A 21,456-nucleotide genomic window follows, 5' to 3' on the forward strand; every position below is an offset into this window, starting at 1 on the left:
TGTTCTAATAGACGCAGTTCTGTCAGATATTACAAAACAGGAACATAAAAACCTGCTCAGATTCCGTGACACCATTATCAGTGCGATATATTTATTCTTTTAAATACTTTCCATCTTAATTCTGAGTTTTCCTGGGAGGAAAGGCACACCGAAGCCTCTCACGGTACCTCCCCAGCGATTGCATCTCCATGGGTGGTGGGCACGGTCATTACCCAGTGCTCTCCTGCCTAATTATTGCATTTACAGAATGCTAGTGAAGTTTACATCCCTTAAGCCCAAGGGGTTCTGTCTTGACTGGCATGTGCATGTCTTTAGCTTTTCAGATGTGTCATCATTCCCATCTCACTCTAAAGAGCATCGAACTTGATGGAATCCTGCATTGTCATATTCTCAGAATCACTAAAAATTTAGGGATATTAGAATTCTATTATTTGAATTTTGGCTACCTCTCATGGTGTTTCCTGACTATTCATTCACAACTTCCAAAATTATTCTATTCATCATAACATTAATACCTAAACTTAACCATTACTATAAAATAGCAGGTACCTGGAACATTCTGAGTAACTAATTTTGATATATAAACTAGCAACCTAAAGACAAGTTTTTCTAATTCTTCACTCACCAGCTTTGTGACTTCTGATAGACAAATTCTCAGCCCCAGTTTCATCATCTGTGAACTGGAGAACTTGGACTACTACCTGAAGTTAATGTCCTGTTATGTTTTGTGACCTCTGAATTGTTAAGACTTTTTGTGAGACTCAAAGGCTAGAATGCATTGTGTAAACACAGATGTTTGACCCTACAGCGCCCAGCTGAATATGTACCAAATTGTAATATTTTCCCTTCTGCTGAAGCTAACTTCCCTGATCCCTTTCACCCACCTTCTCCTTCTCATCACTGGGTGATCAGAAGGCCCAAGTTGCAGATTTAAGTGATGTCATGTCGTGCAGGATAGTATTTTTCAAACTTCTGACCATAAAGCCCCAGTAACAAATGCACTTTACAGTGTGATTCAGAACCCAGTATATAAAATAAATGCTGTCAAACAGTGCTAACCCTTCACATGTGATGCATTCCGACATTTTGTAATCTGTTCTAGTTTTTATTTTTAAAGAAATGCTGGTCACAATCCATTACATAAATTCTATAATCACTACCACCACAGTTTGAAAGCACCAGTCTAGGAGAATAGCAAAGGTGGGGACTCGCTCCAGCTCTGGCTCTGGCTCTGGCTCTGCTTTACCAGACCGAGTACTGGCAGCAGGGATTACTATGATTAGCATTCATTAGTCCAGGCATTTTTGCTAAATGTGTGTTATGTGGCATCTTGGTTCATCCTTCTCACAGACCCTGTGGTAGTATTTGTGAGGCAGACAGCTGATAGGAAACAGAAGGGGGTTGAGATGGGTGGACTGTTAGAGTTCTCCTGTCCCTGGAAGGACCAAGTGACAGAGCCTGTCTTCATGTGATGCCTACCTCCACCTGGACCTGAAAGCCAAGGTCAGACCAAGGAAGGGACTGAGTGCCACGTTGCTGTCTCTAGTGGCTGTGGACTAGCTACTGCCCTAGATGGCTGTGGACAGCTCTAGATTGGCATTGTGAGTCTGCATTGATGAAGTTCAAGAGTTTGAAATAATGAGTGTGCTCATCAAAAACCAAAGTTTTTGCAGTAAGTAAGGAAAAAGTGGTAAAGTTGGAACCCTCTAGGTTGAAGAGTAAGACTGCTTTGCTTTTCCAGGTTTGTGGCTAGCAGGTCTCCTTTTTTCTCCTTTTTTTTTTTTTTTTTTTTTTTGAGACAGAGTCTTGCTAAATTTCTTAGGTCCTTGCTAAGTTGCTGAGACTGGCTTTGACCTTGTGATCCTCAGAAGTCTCTGGGATTACAGATGTGTGTCACCATGCCCAGATGGATCACAAATTTGGGGGCCAGCCTTAACAACTTAGACCATCAGCAACCTAGTAAGACCCTATTTAAAAATAAAACCTGGGAATATATCTCGGTGGTAAATGTTCCTGGGTTCAATCCCCAGTCCAAAAAATAAAATCAAAATGGGTCAGATGTTAACATTTTGTACATTTTACTTGGGACTAATTTTGTAATCATACTAATCAAATACATCTAAAGATCATGTCTAGATCTATGTTTAACTGTCCAAAACTAAACAAAATTCTGTTAGATAGTATTATACAGTACCATTGGGTATCATCTGTGTTTTAGCAAACTTACACAGTAGTTTTAAAATAACTCCTTGCTTTTGCCTTCTTTGCAAGGTACCTTCTTTTGTCTGCCAAGTGTCTAGGTTTATCTGTGTGGGCCTTGGAGAAAGGGGTGACCTGATAGACTTACACTTGGCAAACTCTAAGCCAAAGTATCATGCCCATTTACATTATTATGTAGTCACAGATGCATTTTGGAAATATTTTAGTCTAAATAAACATTATTTAGATGCATTAGGGAAATTTTAAATAATTTTTTTCCCTCTTTTTGGCTCACTGCATTGTACACTGAATTGATCGTCTCTTTGATGTGACAGCAGCAGGAGCTGAGGTTTCAAGGCTTGAATTCTAACTTCACATTTAGAGCCAAGTGTTCTCAGTAAAGAAGGTTTCTGTCTCTTCGCAAGAGTGAGTTCTGAAGTGTGGCAACTGCCCCAGAGTGTCCTGGAAGTCGACCACGGAGCTCTGTACAGTACTGGTGCCATTGGAGCTTTCTCATTGGTATTTTTCTCACCTGCCATCTCTGTTGGCCTTATAAATTCAAAGCAAATTATTCCTTATATGCCAGCTTTGATCTTCATTTTAAATTAATGCCACTTCATTCCTCAAACCTCTGAATAAAACAAAAAAAAATTTTTCAGGTTAATGACATTGCTTAATTTTCTGACCTTGACCTATGCAGGCTTTGAAGTTAGAGAGTATTAGGAGGGTGGGGATTAGATGTGTGATAAACTAAAGGTTGTATGCGATCTCATGACTATAAATTGAACTGTATTTTAATGTCCTGTTGTTAAATCCATTATTATAAATCCTTTGTGAAAACAAAAGTTCTTTTGCTGTGTAGCTTCATTTTTAAAATGAGGTTTTGAACATGTTTTTCTTAAAACATCAAATCGCATTCAAGAATGCATGAAAAAGTAGGAGCCACTTAGTTCATTTGTATTTTTTGAATGTGCCAGTGGTGCTGGAGTTTGCTTTTGGAGCATAGTCCTGACTTTGTACTGCAAACTAGAGCCATTTCTTTTCTAACTACACATGGTGAAAGCCATTTTGGAAACAAATAGTGCTATTTCAGGGAGGGAGGGAGGAGAGGTGAAGAAAGCTGTGCTTTGTAGCACTGTGTTGCTTGTTTTTTAATCACAATCCTTAATTTATATTTTGTTTTTCAAAATTCACTGGAGGTATAATTAGAGATCTTTTAAAAAATGTTTAACAGAATCATATTTGGATTAAAAGAACTGAATAGCACTGCCTTCAGCTTCTATAGATTTGTGTCACATAAAGTAGCAGTTTTAAGACCCCAAAGAAGTGCCTGGGTGTAGAATCTTTTAAGATGTATTTTAAACTCCGACAAGCTGGAATTTACTCCAGAAAGCCTTGGCTCCGAGGGACCTGTGAGTGAGTCAGGAGCTGAGAACTGTGAAGACAGGTTCTTCTCTACTACTGTCTTTGTCCAGTGGTCCTCCATATCGATGACACATTTTGTCTTGACCAACTCAGTTTCTGGTGATCTTGCTCATTGAATGACAAGGGAGGGGATCAATATTCTTCTGATAATTCCCCCTGAACCTTTTAGTTTTAAAAGATTTTGCTTCAAAGTAGGCATGGAAAATGTAGTGTATTGTGTATTGAAATGAAAATGAAAACCAGAGCCTTAGCTCATTTGGGGAGATTTGAATTGGCAGGTAACAGATTCCGCCTCAAAAGTGAATTGAAGGTGCAGTAGAACCTCTGAAGTACAAGGAACACAACCACTCAGACTACAGCACCCAAAAGAGGTGGGAGGGGCCAGCAAGACCAAGCCTCCGTGGCTAGCAGAGGGCTGAGGAGTATCTTCTGGTCCATCACCAGAGGAAGCGTGGTAGGCTGCTCCTCTGCCACACTTCCTATTCTTCACCTTGGAGAGAGCTGTTGGCTTTACAGACTCTATTGTGTGTTTTAGCCTCACATTCAACAATAACAGAGTCAAGACTTTTAGTTGGTAATGTGTATGAATTTAGGACTAACAATCATATTTGGGGGACAGTAGCAGAGCAGTTGGTAGTCCATGGCTGTCTCAAAAGCATCTGCAAATCTTCTCAAGCAGTAGACTTTGGCTATGATCTACGGTTGGCTCAAATTACCCTCTTTATACAAGTCATCACCTGAGCTTTACCAGTTATGAAAGATCTGGAGCCTGGGTGTAGAGCCCAAAGTGTCTTGGTTTCTAGAATTCTTGCCTGTCTGGAGACTGGCCCAGAATATGCAAGCATGAGAACAGGGGCTTTCACTCCAAGTAAGCTGGGGGCTTCTGTGATGGATTGATTGCATTAGCATCACCTTTTAACATTTTTTGTGGTTAATTAGTGAAGATTTTAGATAATACCATTCTTAGTCTAAGAATGGATCAACACAGCATAATATAAATCTATTGTGATCTGATTAATTTCAACATTTATATAAAATAAGGGGAAGTAATCCAAGAATGATTTAACTTGAGAATTCAGACATTGAGTAATAAACATGTGGTGGTACTAATTAATAGAAAACTTGATAACAGGAGGGAGGTTGGCTCTAAAGATGCCTTCTTTTGCTTGTCTCTGAGGAACGTGAGACTAAAGACATTCGGCATGAACCACAGCTGTATTAGGTGCTGCTCAGCCCTCTGTCATACATGTCTCTGTGTCCCCAGTGTCTAGGGAGTGTGGTGTCTGGGATTTGGGGCCTCCAGAAGTGTCAAATTCGGATCCCACTGTCAGAGGCTGCCATCAGGTAGCGAAGGTCACCCACCTGTAGAATGATAAATGGCAAACAGAGTATTGTTCTTACAGATGTCAGGGGGTTTTCCTGTATTTAAAAAAAAAAAAAAAAAACACTTGTAAGTGGTCATAATAAGGGGAAGAAACTAAGTTAACAAATATAGCTTCAAGAAATAAATTAGTTGCCAACTAATCCCACCATAATTCCAGCTCCTCAGGAGGCTGAGGCAGGAGGATCACAAGTTTGAGGCCTGCCTGGACAACTTAGTGAAATCCTGCCTCAAAATTAGCAAAAGGGCTGAGACTATAGCACAGTGCTTGTCTGGCGTATGCAAGGAGTTCACTCCTCATTATCAGAAGAAAAGAAGGCTGGGAGACGAGGGGGTTACTGAGATGATACACTGCATATGCTTTGAATTGACACTAACCACATCATAAAATGAATGTCTCTGTGTTTTCCCTGTTGCTCATTGTTTTCAAGTATTGAGCTATTTTGTTCATTTCATTTTAGTCTCTAAATTGTTAAGAGCAGGTAGAAATTAATGGAAATATAAAATATGTGCATTTTTTAAAAGATGAGAGTTACATTTTCTCTTGATTTGTGCAAGTGAAAGATCTTGGAAACATTACCTTGGACTTTTGTACTCCTACCATTGTTTGGGTTAAAAATAAAACATTTCATGTATTAGGTGTGAAGAATCTTTAGGATCCTAAGATAACAGCTGGTGACTCTGGTTGGAGGAGGGCCTCCCTCTGACCTTTGTTTCCTGATGAGCAGTACCTATGTTTGTAGCAGACATAGTTCTGCAGCTGAAACCAGCAGATTGTTGTCCTTTTGGTGCTTAAAACGTTACAATTTATAGTAGAGATAATTGTGTATGACTTCAACTTTACTTACTTCAGCTTTTTGTGATAGTTTCTGAAGCCTCTAATTTGGTGTTTTTTGTTGTTTCTTACCTGTTTTTTTCTTTTTTCCCCTGAAAGCCTTGATTTCATTTGTTTATGTTAAATGTTTCTTTTTTAAATTTTTTTTTTTTAATTTGCCAATGGATTTTTCACTTTATTTGTTTATTTATATGTGGTGCTGAGGATCGAACCCAGGGCTTCACACATGCCAGGCAAGTGTTCTACCACTGAGCCACAGCCCCAGTCCCCTAAATGTTTCTTTATTTAAAAATTTGTTTTGTTGCCAAGTGTGGTGGCACATGCCTGTATTCCCAGCAGCTTGGGAGGTTGAAGCAGGGGATTGTTGAGAGCCACAGCCGAAAGGGCCCCAGCAAACTTTCAGACTGCCAGCTGATGATTGGCTCACAGCTGCCCCAGCAACTTCTAGCTGATTGGCTCCTCTGCGGTGATGCTCATTGGGCTGTTTCCCTGCCCTTTCAGACTACGGAGCTGCTCATTGGGGGACTTTTTTTTTGACTCCGCCCATGTGACCCAGCCAATCGGCCTCAAGAGCAGGAGGAGTGGGGGAGGTGGAGAGGCTTGTGGGATGCCAGTGGTGGCAGTTGGGCTCTGAAGGTTTTCCTGAGGAGCTGTTTTGTTTGGCTGTGTGGTTCTAAAAATAAAGTTCGTTTCTCTTGACAAGTGGCTTCTGAATTGTGCCCAGCCAGACTGCGGCAGGGGATCACAAGTTCAAATCCAACCTTAGCAACCTTATCACTCACCTGGACTGGACCTTCGTGTTTACTCTCCAGTACTTAGTGAGACCCTGTCCCAAAATTAAAAATATGAAAAGGGCTGAGGATGTGGCTCAGTGGTTAAGTTGCTCTGGGTTCAATCCCTGATACTAAAAAAAAAAGAGAGAGAGAGAGAAAAGAAAAAAATTGTTTTGTAAACTTAGATGCCCCCCTCCCCTTTTTTTAGTGGTACTAGGCATTGAACCCAGGGCCTCCTGTGTGTTGGGCAAGTGTTTACCCCTGAGCTATATCCCCAGCTCTTAAATACTATTTTTGCTTTAGGTCTTGGATATTTTTTTGTGCAAGAAATTTTAGACCATTATTTACTTACTCATTTAACATACTTTCAAAGTCTTTTTTTGAGATCACTGCTAATTGCCATGGATAAAATAGAGGCTGTTTTATTTGGAGGAAGCCAGCTTTTCCTAGGACTTTTGGGGGTCTCTGTGTTAGTCTTCAGGGTTGGAAGCATCTCTGGTTTCTGGCCTGACATAGATGAGGCAAAAAGGAAGGGCAGGGAGTTTAGCTCTGGGCCAGGGTCACTGACTGGGCCGCTGCCTCCTCTCACCTGTCAGAGTTTTCTTAGGTTTGTTTTATAGATAGTTCCAGGATTTTTATTATACTTAGTGGAGAGAATGGAGAAAAGTAGTTCAACTTCATCTTTCTGCAAATGAAAGCCCTCTTGTTGTATGGTTTCTTAAGTTAAAAAAACAAAAACAAAACCCTGAAGAGCTAATTTTTTCGGAACGTGGAAACTGTCACTCTTGTTTTAGCTGTGCATTTCTGACTATGCCATGAAGATATTAAACACATTACAGGTGGTTAACGTAATAAATCAGCAATTTAAAAAAATCTGAATTGTTAGTAAAAATCAAATCTTATAAAATATGATTCACATTTTATGAAAGATTTATTTGTATTACTCTTTTGTTACCATATTAAATTTAAAATGGTAATAATCAGGGCTAGATTTAAAAATTCAGAAAAGAAAACCAGATTTTAAAAGAGTAAAAGTAGGGCTGCGGATATAGCTCAGTGGTAGAGCACTTTCCTAGCATGTACAGGGCCTGGGGTTAAGCCTTACCCCTGCAAAAATAGAAAGAAAAGAGCAAAGCTGTTGTAGGAACAAAGCACTGTTATAATGTGGAATACCACTGTGACAGTCCCTTCCCCTAAGGTTTAGATATTCTAACCTATCTCCTTCCTTCTCTTCCTCTCTCTCTCATCTATTGTTAATCTGTTAGGTTTTTAGACTCCATAAATTCACTTTATCAAATTATAAGTGAAATCCAGTGGAAGCCTGCTAATTTCTAATACAACAATAGTGAGTCAGACATAATCGTGCTAGGATGTGACGTGACTGCTGAGCTTGTGTGTCTGCCCTCATTTGCACTCTCACCCAGGCTTGCTGGAGTGTTACTCTGTATTCCCAAGGACTAGTGGGAAAAGCAGAAAATGGCCTACGGTACGAGGCAATATGGCAGTTCCCCTGCCACATTCTTGGTTTTTTTTTTTTTTTTGTTTGTTTTTTTAATAACTCTCTTGAAGGCATCATTTTAAAAGCCAAGTGGCAATAAATTAACAGACCCTTAGATTCATGCACTGATTTTATTTATTTATTTATTTATTTAGAGGTTTTCAATATGACACCTGCATGGTGAGGATTTTGTCCACATCACTATGTGTCTGTCTCTCTCTGTGATATTCTCAAAGTTCTGCAGTGTATCTGAGCCTGCATTTCTAGAGGCGGGGTGTCAGTGCCCTGGAACTGAGCTTGCTGTGTATACTCTGTTTCCCCTTGAGTCTGGCAGAGCTGTCTTCTAGGCAGTTCATTTGTCCTGAAGGATAGATGAGCCTTGCGAGGCAACCTCTTGTGGAGAAGCAGGTCCATGCAGTGGCACTGTCTCTGGACGCCACACACTCACAAGTCCCCTCCTGACTGTCTCTAGCAGGAAGTGAGCTGAGGGAGCACAGTTGGCAGCACCCTGCCAGCTTTTTCTGCCCAACTCTGGTCTGCAGCAGCAAGTGGGCAAGGCAGCCCTCCCTTTAAAGAGGGGCTGACAGAAATGGGAATTCTGAGTTGTTCTCAAAACAGTCCCACTGTTTTGACTGATAGGTGCTCAAATGAGCAGTAGCTGTTATCACTCACCTGGACTGGACCTTCTGTGTTTACTCTCCAGTATTTCAGTTCTCCCCACTGCTGCTTTTTATGTAAGTACTAGAAACAACACATGATTGACACGTGCTTGCTGTTATTAAAAATCCAAGGTGGAAAGTGAAGCTCCTTCAGCTCATCTGGGGCAGGTGCACCCGGCACAGGCCTCTGCTCCCCTGCTCTGCTAGGCAGGCACTGCTGGAGTTTGATAGGGAGGCTGGGGGATCTTTTTCTGTGTGTCATTTAAAAAACCATATTGTTTATATAAACTATGTAAATAAAATCAACCTAAATAATCTGTGACTTTTTACATTAAAATTAAGGTATCTTGCAAATCATTCCCTATGAACTTCCTCATTCTTTTTTAAAATGGGTTATATAGCTGTAGATTTACAGGAGAATTGCCAGTCTTAGTATTCTCTGCGTCTCACCCCCAGGTTCCCCCGTTGCTGACAGCGTGCATTTTCATTCATTCATTCATTCATCCATTCATTGGTACTTGGACTCAGGCCACAAACAGACCGGAGGTTTGGGAACTATTTTTAGCAATTTTAGGTTTACAGAAAAGTTGATCAGAAAGTTCAGAGTTGTAATATGCCCTCCAGCCTCCCCTTGAATTAATATTTTATACAGTTTTTTATGATTGATAGGCCAGTATTGATCCATTATTAAATAAAAGCCATAGTTTGCATTTGTATTGTACATTCTGTGGAGTTTTGACATGTATGATACGTATAATACAAATTAGTATCACTGTCCTAAAAATGTCCTCTGTGTTCCACCCATTCATCCCCCCATTTCCCTTCTCCATCCTCTGTCAATCACTGAGCCTTTTACTGTCCATATAATTTTGCCTTTTGTAGAATGTCATGTGTGTATACTCTTCAGAATAAACTCAAGACTTTGTGGTTCTGGCATACAGATAGAGTGAGAATTCAGAAACAAACCCTCATGTTTATGGTCAGTTGATTTCCCAGAAGGAAGCCCAGACAAGTCAGTGCGGGAAAGAATAGCCTTTTCAACCACTTATTCTGGACACCCAATTGCAGGGGGAAAAAATGAAATTAGTCTCCTATTTCATTACCATCTACAAAAATTCACTTAAAATGCATTGGATCTAAGTGTAAGAGGTAAAACTATAAAGTGCTTGGGAAACAACACGTTTGAGTAATTCTTCATGACCTTGCGTTAGGCATAGTTTCTTAAGTATGACACCCCAAGCACAAGAAAGAAAAAGAAATAGATAAATTGAACTTCATACTTCCAAAGACACCAGCAAGAAAGTAAAAAGACAGTCCACAGAGAAGGAGAGTGTGTTAGCAAATCCTGTATATGATAAGGATCTAATATCCAGAAAATTTGAAGAACTCTTAAAAGTCAATAAAAAGGCAGCTAGATTTAAAAGCCGGCAAATGATTTGAATAGACATTTCTTTTGAAGAAGATGAATGAATGAACAAGCGCATGAAAAGATGCTTGACATCATTAGCCACTAGAGAAATGCACATCAAAGCCACAGTGAGATGCTACTTCGTACCCACTAGGACAGCTGAGGATGTGGAGAAAGCGAGCCATGCCTGCCCTGGTGGGGATGCAGGGTGACGAGGCCCTGTGGAAAACCGCCCTGCGGTTTCTTCCATGTGTTGGCAGCTAACAGAGTTTACTTCTCAGTGGATGAAATGGTCTAATTGATGAGTTGGATAGTACAACTTAACATACGCTAGAAACCATCGATGGGTGTACCTGAAGTGGGTGGCGTGCACGATATCTCAGTTATAGCTCAGTAAAGCCATTCTTTTACAAAGAAGCAAAGTTCAGATTTGTCTTAAGTTTTCGTTTTTATATAAAAAGTATTTCAATTGAAACTACTAACAACAGTATTCCTTACAGAATATGAAGATGTATTATATTCTCTGGGATAGATTCCCAAAGTAATTTTTGAGCCTCTCACCAGATGTACTCAAAGAAGCAGCTGGCTGAGCTTAGTTACTGCTGAGGTGACTGCTGGGCTTCCCCTCGCCTAGCCCTGTGCTGTCCTGTCCCAAAGTCTTCCTCTTCCCCCGCGGCCTCAGAATGATTAAAACACTTGCTCACCTCTCCTCTCACTATAAAAGATTCTGAGTTGTATTTGACTGTAACTTCAAAGTTGAGCTTTTGCTAAGTCTTTCTCCCTGTCACACATTTGTTTAAATTTTCTTTATCAGTGTTGCCCAATTATATTTAGTTGTGTCTGCCATTTACACAGCTGTCTTCATTAGAAACAATAAAGTGAGTAACTTGTTTTCATAATTTTGTAACAGTAAATAATGAAGTAAAAAAAAAATAGACTACTTGATCATTTTTGGAAAAGCCTGGCAAATTCTGAAGTCTCTTTAAGAATAACAAATGAGTTAAATCCCCATAAGAAGGAGAAGCGAAGCTTTGATCTCTAGATTCTTTTGCTTTGAAAGCACCTGTGATGCACACAGTTCCTCTCTTGTGAGTAAAAAGCTGGGGGTGGGTGATCAAGCACTTGCTGCCCCCAGAGTTTTTCTTGAAGATTAAAATATCATAGAGTTGACAGCATGTTTTTATCAGTAGTGATCAAATGCTCATCTCAGAGATGAGTTTGCAGGATTGCCTCTGGTTTTTATTTTATGAAATTAAATTGTGATGCATTGGGAGAGAAGAAGTGGAAGAAGTTCTTGTTGGAACACATTTATAAGACATCTCAGTAAGCTGGCAATTATCTTTCATCTCAAAATGGCTTGTTTTTCTATAACCCAAGGTCCCCTAAAGAAAAGGCCTGTTGTGCTGTATTGGTTTAGTCTGTAGATTTTTGTCTATAAGCATTGTGACATTTGGAAGCCATACAAGAGGATTATACAAGGGGATTGTGAGGATTTGAAATATATCTTTTTCCTTTGGAAAACAAATCATAATTTATTTTCAATGTTTTAAGTATCTGGTAGGATTTATTTTTGTTTAGGTTTTGAATTGGTTTTAATATTAACTGCATAGTATATGCCAAGAATTAGAATCTGCCGTCATTGAGAATGTAACTAAGCGATCATAAACCACAAATGGTTAAACCAGGAAACAGAAACATGTCTAAGTCGATAATGATAACAGTGGTTCCTGAAGTTGGTACATTATACCAACAGGTGATTTGGTTTGATTTTCTGTGGTAAAATATGGCTAGAATGTGATCCCAGTTGTCTTTGAATATTTAAATGCATCTTGTGAAATTGTTAGAACCTGGTAGCTGGGAAGGGGTTTGGGGAAGCCAGGAGAAAAACCTAGGAGCAAGGATCCCACGTGGGGCGGGTGTCAGTCCACTGTTTATTTTTGTGTTATTTGAATTTTATAACAAGCACCACTTTTATTGTTTGAAAAGATGTAAAAAACTAATGTGGTTATTATTGAATATTCATTAATTCATTGATAACTAATTCCCAGATAATTTATTGAGTTTGTTTAATTTATTGAAATGGCAAGTTTTTTAAAAACATGAATTTCTTTGGTTTCTGTTACTGTGTGTCTTGTTGACTGTGTTCTCTTTTTTTTTAAAACAGTTGGCAGTTTTAGATGGACATCGTTGTTCTTTGGGCAGGCAGAATTTTAAGTTTACTTTCCAAGCTTGCCTTGTAATTTAAGTTTTTTAAGGAAAAAGAATACTAAAAGGAAACTAAAACGAGTCATTTGTTTATGTATTAACAGCTGACAAATATGCCTTCTTGGTCGAAAAAATTACTCCTAAGAGAATGTGCAAGTTAAGTTTAAATTATGTGACTGGAGAATTACGATGTTATCTGACCTGGGTCTTGTGAAGGTGCGAAGCAGTGCACTGCGCGTCCTGAGCGGGAATCCAGTCAGCTGTTAGGTGTGGAGGAAGGTCCTGGTGGGACCTGACAGATGTGGGCAGCACCTGAGATCCCAAGTGTTCAGTGCCCTTTTTTTGCTCAAAGTGTAATAATGGGAAAACTAAAGAATTGGGACAATTAAGAAATTAATTTGTATTTCAGTAAATTAATAAAAAATGTAAGTCTCAACACAATTTGGTTCATTGTTGATAGAGTCAGTACTACATTATTAGGAATGTTAAATAAGGCCAATAACAATCCCACAAGCTTCTGAAATATCTGAACACTAAAACTAAATATATCTGGGTTTCCAAATGACTTGGATACATTAGTATTAAAGAGAATGAGGAAAGGATTTTAAAATTTATTAGTACTACTTTTTTTATAATTATATTTGATGTTAAGAAGTAACTTGGGCTGGGGATGTGGCTCAAGCGGTAGCGCTCTCGCCTGGCATGTGTGCGGCCCAGGTTCCATCCTCAGCACCACGTACAAACAAAGATGTTGTGTCCGCCGAAAACTAAAAAATAAATATTAAAATTCTCTCTCTCTAAAAAAGAAAAAAAAAAGTTAGTAACTTGCTAGCATCTGCTTTAATTACACCACGTATTGACTCCATTGTTACTGAATCACTCCAGACCTCAAAATTATTTGCAGTAAAAAGAACTAAGTAGAAAGAGCTTGATTAATTTCTGTGCCACAAATCTCTGTAAAAATGCTGTGAATTAGTTTAGAAGTTTAGGAGACTTTCTTGGGTGTATACGGTAACCAAAACTTAAGATATTATAGGTTCCCAAAAATGTGACCTATATATATAATTTTAGAACTTGTCATGTGATCTCAGTCAATGAATCAAAATTCATATTTTGAGAAATGAAGCAATAAAATTTCTACTTTCCAACATAGAATACAATTTTTAAAAGTTAGTGTAAATTATAGTAGTGATAGTCCCCCCCTCCAGTTCTACATTTTATGTTTATATGTTGTAGGGGAAAGAATAAAAATTGGAGGGTAGTATACCATTCTAGATAAAATAAGGTAACATCAAATATCACTTTTTTATTTGCTAGGTGTTTTGTTTGGTTCGTAAAGTATGTCTGTCTGTTCTAAATTATTTTAGATGATTTAGGATGAAGGTTTAACTTTAATATAGGCATGCTTTTAAAACTGTTTTAAGTCAGCTTTTCATGACTAGAAGACCTAGGAGGAACAACTCAGAGGAGGAGAAATTTATTTTGGCTCATGGTTTTAGAGATTCAGTCCACAGTCATCCAATTCTGTAGCTCTGGGCCCAACGTGAGGCAGAGCATCATGGCAGAAGGGCTTGGTGGAGGGAAGCTGTCAGCTCGTGGCAGTCAGGAAGCAGAGGGAGAGCTGTGGTGCAAGGAGCCTGGGATAACACAATCCCCAGGGCAGGGGCAGGCCCCAGTGACCTGCTTGCTGCAGCCATGCCCGGCTCCCTCTACTCACCACATTATTCACTCAAGTTACTCATCTGTCAGATGGATGAATCCACTGAGTAGATCCCAGCTCCCCTAACCTAGTCATCTCACCTCTGGACATCCCTGCACTGTTTCACTTGAGTTTTCTGGGGACACCTCTTATCCAAACACGACAAACTCAAATTTTAAAAATCCAAAGTTTTACATTTAAAAGATTTGGGATTATTTTGCTCATGTTCTTTCCCTGCTTTTCTCTCTGATCCTTGCTTTTCTATTTGGATCAGGTTCTGAATTTGCCTTTTTCTAGCTAGAAACATTTAGAGGCAGGTGATCAGGAAGAAGTTTATCCCTGTGGCAGAGCATACATTAAAATCGAAGTTGATAGCAGCAACCAGGGTGTGCCCTTTCCTTTGTCATTAAACCTTGGTATCTTAGTTTTTCAGTTGCTGATAACAATACCACAGACCTGATAAGTCATAGAGTCATAGAGAAAAGAGGTTTATTTGGGCTCTAGGTTCTGGAAGTCCGAGGTCAGTAGGCTGCTTCTGGAGGAGGCTGGTTGGTGGCGGCTCCTGCAGTAGCGCATAGCATCATGTTGCAAGAGACCAGGGGGGTGCAAGTGTGGCCTCTGGTCTCTCCCACTTCTTGTAAAAACCACCAGCACTCAATCCTGGGGACCCCAGCCTGATGACCCTGTCTGTCCCTAAGCACCTCCCAAGGGCTCCACCTCTGAACACCTTAGTTGGATTGCATTTCCCCTCCTAATCCCTCTCAGGAGGGTTGGTGTTAGTCTGTGTTTTGGAGGGGACAAACTGTATTCAAACCACAGCACCTGGGAGGATGTGCTGACCTGGTGGATGTTAAATATTTAATTGCTGTAAAGTACATGGGTTTTCTGCTTCAGTTGGATAATAAAGCAATTTGTAAGAAACAAAACATATTTTGAAATTGGCATGAGTATCAGGCTCTAACCAAAACCCCAAAACTACTTCAAGTATTTACAGTGAAGAAAATATAATGCAGGGGATTGTTGGTAATGAGCAGTGGTGTTGCTGACAGTCTTGAGAAGTGACCTGAAGGGTAGCAACTACAGGAGGCCACTGCCAGCCAGGCTGGAGAGAAAGGGCCCTTTCAAAGCAGCTGCAGCTGCTACCAAAAAGCAGAACCAAGGAGAGAGTTTCAGGGTGAACGGCCCTCGAGCACGGTCCCCAGCGCTGGCTGGACTGACCTGCAGAGCTAACCTCCTGCAGAGCAGGCTGAAGCAGGCAGGCCAGGAGGAGACAGCAGACTCAGAAGGCCACCTCTGGCCAGTCCACTCCCTTGATCTTCTTTGACTATGTCCCAGCCCAACGTGAAACTCGGACACTGCTCTGGCACTAGGTCTTATGGACATGGGGATCTCTGGCCAGCCCTTGGTGTCCTTTCTCTTGGTCATCATGCCCTCCCAGGCTGGTTCTAAGTGGAGGAATGTGGACTTCTCCAACATGTTGTATCTTTTGGACCAGTCATACCTGCCTAACTTGAGTTTCCTGCTACAGGCTCTCAACATTCATAAAGGGTGGTGCTGTATGGGAAGGCCTGACTTGGTCTCTTGTGCAGCTGATCTGGGAAGATTTCTCCTGATTAATACAATAGTTGAAAAAGAATAAATTTTTAAAAGTTGTTACTTCTGTTACAAATCCAACACCTGATCTTGTGACAGGTCAGTCAAAACCCAGACATCACACTAAAAATACTGTGTAAAGTTATTTTCAGGCTATGTTTATGAAGTATAAATGAATTTCATGTTTTGTTTTTCCCTAAAATAGCTCATTATGTATATGCAGAATATTCCAAATTACAGAATCTGAAACATTTCTGTATCCAAGCATTTTGGATAAGTGACACTCTGCCAGCACTAAGCTTTTAATTAAAAGAAATTATTGTTCTGTGCCTACTTTTTTTTTTTTTTCTCCTTAGTCTGTCTTCTGTTCTCTTTAATAGCTGGGTAATGTTCCATTAGTGGGTGCACCTCAGCTCTTAACCAGGGCCTCACTGCTGGACTTTGAGAAGTTGCCAGGTTTCAGAGTGCTGTTGGGAGCATCCTCACACATAGACACACTTGGGTGGGTATTTCTGAAGGACAGTGCTTCTCAACTAACTTGAAAATGAGTGTAAAAAAAAACACTGATATTCAAGTTCCACTGAGACTATTCTTTAAATCAGCACCTCTGGTGAGGGGATCCAGAGATATGTTGGTATTTTTTAAAAGTTCCTTGGATGATTCCAAATGAAGTCAAGCTTAGAAAGTAGACTTGCTGAATCAATGATTTCTTTTTTTTTAATATTTTAATCTTGGTGCAGTAATCTGAGCTACATGGGAGGCTGTGGTAGGAAGATTACAAATTCTAGGCCAGCTTGGCAACTTAGCAAGACCCTTTCTCAAAATAAAAATTTTAGAAGTAGTATGGATCAGACTCCCTGGTAGGACACCTGCTTAGCACGTGCGAGGCCCTGGGTTTAATCTCTAGTAACACACACACACACACACACAAACACACACTACACATTTTAGTGGATATTGTAAGTTTTTCTTCATATTAGGGTTAGGAAGAACTCTAATTATAAAAACCTAAAATACTGTTGGCTGAAATAAGATAGTTTACAGATTTTTTTTTTTTTCTGCTGTACTATGATTAAAACCAAGGTTTTGCACATGCTAAAAACCATGGAGCTACATTACTGGCCTTTTCTTAAAATTTTATTTTGAGACAGATTTCACTTAGTTCCCAAGGTTGGCCTTGAACTTGCACTTGTGATCCTCCTCCTTCAGCATCCTGTGTAGCTGGGATTGCAGGCATGTGTGACTACACCCTCCTGATTTTTTTTTTTTTTTTTTTTTTAATAAGCACCTGAATATAGGTAGCCCAGGGATGGCATGCCACTTTTGTTCCAAGACATCCTGTGTTACCCAGCTTCTAGCTTCTGTTTTGCTAAACCAAGGATAACTTCTGCCTTGGAGCTCTTAGCCTCCAGCTTTAAGGCAGAAGAGAAGTTAGGATTCCTGCCGTTACGTCTGTGTTCCAGGATACAGGCTGAAGGAAAGGTTAAAAAATGAAAGAGTCAAAAGGTGTAGGCCAGCTACTATTTTTTGTAAGATTTCTTGAAACTCCCTCAAAACATTTTCACTTGTATAACCACATTGGCCAGCACTTGGTCATCAGGCCATCCAGCTGCAGGGAAGCCTGGGGAGCAGGTTTCCCCCCGCATGGCCTGTGTGCCTGATCCAGACTAGAGGATGAGAGGAAGGGGGACAGCAGCAGCCCCTGGTGTCTTCCACAGAAGCCATGAGAACCGGCCCTCCCAGGGGCACAGGAGTACCCATGACAAGTAGGACAGTGTGTTGACCCCAGGGAGAGGCTCAGCAGATTTAAGACCACTCTGGGACTATGCTGGAGGTGCGTGCACAGGGCCCTGGGTTCGGTCCCCAGGAAACCACGGAGGTGTAGAAGGCCTGTTTTTCAGTTACACAAAGAACTGTCTCTCCCTGACATTTTAGCTGTCACCCTGGAGGACCTCCATTGTCTTTGGGACAGCCTTGTCATTCATTGGAGTTAGTCTGTGTGTCAGTGCTGCATCCCCTGGCATCAGGGAGGGCCTGCCGGCACCTGGCTGTGTATTCCAACTTTGAACTTGGGAAAGGAGCACAGCTGATATGTGGCTGCTTTTAACCTGCACTCTCTGTCGTTGCAGTGGATGAGGGTCGCAGCAAGGAGCCCGACCGACTGCAGGTGTTCCACAAGAAAGCCATCATGCCTTACGGTGTTTACAAGAAAAGCCAGAAGGACCCCAGCGAGGAGGCTGCGGTGCTGCAGTACGCGAGCCTGGTGGGGCAGGCGTGCGCTGAGAGGATGCTCCTGTTCAGAAGCTGAGGGCCGCACACCTGCCTGGGTGCCTGAGCTGCAGGACACCTGCTGTCGTCCGGAACCAGACTTTCCCATTTTGTCTATCTTGTGGCTTTTCTAAAATATTTTGTGGCAACGTATTTGTGAGAATCTCATAGTTAATATAAAGATTTTGAAAATAAGTTATGACCTAGCCTCATAATTGGGGTTTTTCATTTTGTAAGTTTGTTTCTTGAGCAAAATATGCTCAACTTCGGTAATTAACATTGTGGGAAGTGATTCAGTCACCCTTGTGCCGTTTGTGTTCGGATAGAGAAATTCCAACTTCTCTTTCCTCGGATCCAGTGGCATTTATGATGGGGGAGCCTTAAGTGTGGGAGGAAGGTGGAAAATGTTTTCTCTCTGGAGAGTAGAACGTGCTGTCACTCAGTGTTCAGTGTACAATGACTGCCAGCCTCTACTTGTGGGGCCCAGCAGAAGCTGAAAGGGGAAACGCAGACCTGTGCGAGATCTCATGTTCTAATTGGTCCTGTTCGTCTGTCATCTTGGCATAATTTTTTCCCTAGAATAATTGTTACTTGTTCTCTTTTACTCTGAGAAGTTTGGACAATAAAATATGTAATTACCTTAGTGATATATTATTTGCTTTATTTCTAAAAATCTAAGAAACAGAGTATTTAAAGAAATTTAACTCCTGCCTTGATTCTAAGCCTCATCCAAAGGAAATAGGCACTAATTTTCCATCCTTAGAACTCAGGACACTTATCTTTGGTTATTGATGACTGGTTAATATCTGATTACTTTCATAACTATTCCACAGATCACTTTTAATCACCAGGAGTCACTCTGACCTCTGTGCTCCTTTTCTGGCCCTTTGATTGAGAATGGAGAATGGGTACTGCCCTTGGTACTTCAGAGCAGAGGGAAGCCCCTCTTTCCCTCTCACTCTTGTTGAGCCTCCACCCATTCAGCAGATGCCTGCTGTACAGGTGGTGGGCACTGGGCTGGGCACAGGAGAAGAATGGAGGTAGTTCCTTGAAACACGATGGACAGGGAGGGCTGTTTCCTGGACACTCTCTCAGCTGGTCACTCTTTTGCCAGTTGCTCTGCCACCCAACCTTTTTCAGTCCCCATTTTGTCCATTTTTCTGTTTTCTATTGATTGATCTTTTAAAAAGCCATGCAATAAAACTTAGTAGCTTGAATCTCATTACTGATTTTAAATTTTTCTCCCAAGATGCACTGAATTTCAACAAAACCTTGAACAGTAACCTTCAGGTAGTTAGAATAAAAAGATCACAAAACAAGGGTTTTAAAAATCAAATGTCTACAAATTCAGTATCCATGTAAATTGTACGTGTGTGTGTGTGTGTGTGTGTGAGAGAGAGAGAGAGAGAGAGAGAAAGAGTTCAAACTGCTGTTTCTTGAGTACCTTGCTAACTGGAGATGGTGGACTGAAGAAAGCCATTTTCTCTGATCACAAAAATTCTACCTTCTTCTGAAAATTTGATCCACAAAATAGCTTCCAAAAGCATTTTAGAGACTGCGGTGGAACTACATTCAGAATTAGTAGAACTTTTTTTCTTTTCCCTCTAAAATGAAGATATCTTTACTATATGGATCTCTTAAAAATAGAAATGATACTGTAAGCAATTAATATATTGAGGAAAAGAAAGAAAGTAAAAGTAATCTAAAATTCTGCCATACCCAGAGAAAGAAAAAGAAGTCCGCTGTACACACATACATACCTATTTATATAAATAAAATTATGGTCTACATGCAGTTTTGGTTCAAGAGTAATAATTTAGGGATATGTCTGAAATGTGAGAGAAATTTCCAGATCAGATTGCACCCTGCCTGCCTGGTGTTCTAAGTTAGCTTCAGAGAGACATAGGCTTAAAAATGCTTCTACTTGGTTGCTGCATCGATGAGTATGTGTTTTGAGAGAGGAGAATGTGCTCGACCCAGGAGTCCTGGAGTCTCCAAGGCACAGGCTGGTGGTTTTGAAGCCTCACTGAGCAAATGGTGGTGGTGGGCTAGGAAAGGACCGTTGAGGGAAGTGACCCTGCCATGTCAGTTGAGGAGCAGCCTAGAGGCCTGCTTTTATGTTGATGGCTTTCATCTAAAGGAAGACACAGGTGAACCTTGCCAAAATAGTGGGTATCATTTACAGTCATAGTGTTTTAGTGTCCCGATTTCAGATAAATTCACACCTGCCTCCTGCCTTGGGAGCAGAGTTACAATTTCAATTCCCCATGCCACTAGCATTATTGAAAATATTTCAGTTCTATGAGATTTTCATTTTCTTGTTAAATGTAATCTGAGCACTTTTTGTATTCTAAAGGTAGCAATTGTTATCAGATGAATATATTATTCATTTGATTGAATTTATTTAGGAAAGAAATTATTACTGTTTGTTTTCTAGCTTATACTTCTCATCCGTTTTGCAATTAATAGTTTCATTTGATTTCTTAATATATCAGAGCCTATTATGCAAAAGAACCTTTCCGTATTTCTGAATAAAAAATGGTTTGATTTTTTTAGACATTGTATTATTTCAATATGAATAAAAGAGAATATGAACAGTTAACTAAAATGTATCTATTGTTGCTAAGTTAAAAAGGAAAGAAATGAAGTGGAAACAGTTGGGAAATATTTGAATTACAAGTTATTCAAATGAGTGTTCTTTTCCTACAGAAAACCAGTGACTGTAAGGCAAAACAATTTTGATTGCATGTGATATTTTTGCTCATGTATATGCTTTTTGAACAATCCATTTGATAAAGCTTGAGTGGAAAAAATAAAGCTGTTTCTATGTGCAGTGGTACTTTTCTTTACTTAAAAAACATGTTTTCATTTTTTAAAATCTTGACTACATTTTGCCTGCAGAGAACATACACAGACAACGGAGGTAATGTATTGGCTATATGAATTATAAAATGTAATTTTCAGTAATTGGAGTTCCAGACTATTTCATTACCTAAATCAAAGTATGGTGGATTCCTTTCTCAGGAATAAAGTAAATCTCACTTTAAGCAAAATATCTGGATTTCCCCAAGATAAATTAGGACCTAGGTGTTTTGTTTTGTTTTAACCAGATGGATTTATCCATATCCATTATAATTTTCTAAAGTTTAGTTGACAGAGAAGTTTTAAAAAATGTCTCATAAACAAAAGCATAGGTAAATTGTTCTTCATAGTCCACAGCATATAGGTGGAACACATTTACTAGTGTTTTGACTTTTTATAATGAGGACCCCAATAGGTTGTTTATTACAACACTTTATTATATCACTTTATTAATAACCTGATTTTTAAGTGACTTAGATATTAGTTTTAATTCCAACTGAATTTTTTTTTTCCAGAATGGAAATAGCTTTATTGTTTTTCAGATTCAAAATGGACCCTGTTCACCAGAAAGCACTCCGATGCCATAGGAAAGAATAATAAAATGAAATCATTTTTATTCCCATCACTAACTACTACTGACCACCATTTATG

General features: G+C 39.9%; 1 protein-coding gene across 6 annotated transcripts in view; it reads left to right on the forward strand.

Moving 5' to 3' along the window:
* The window catches only part of Ate1 (arginyltransferase 1), a 145,430-nt gene extending 126,844 nt beyond the window's left edge, over positions 1–18,586 (forward strand). For all 6 annotated transcript variants that reach the window (XM_027929968.2, XM_027929973.2, XM_027929972.2 and 3 more), the window contains one exon: positions 17,805–18,586. In XM_027929968.2, the coding sequence (XP_027785769.2) occupies positions 17,805–17,983 (179 nt within the window). In that variant the 3' untranslated portion in view covers positions 17,984–18,586. The remainder of the gene's footprint in view (positions 1–17,804) is intronic.
* Positions 18,587–21,456: the final 2,870 nt, after the last annotated feature.

This window comes from Marmota flaviventris, chromosome 4 (assembly GCF_047511675.1).
Source record: "Marmota flaviventris isolate mMarFla1 chromosome 4, mMarFla1.hap1, whole genome shotgun sequence".
NCBI classification, from domain to species: Eukaryota; Metazoa; Chordata; class Mammalia; order Rodentia; family Sciuridae; genus Marmota; species Marmota flaviventris.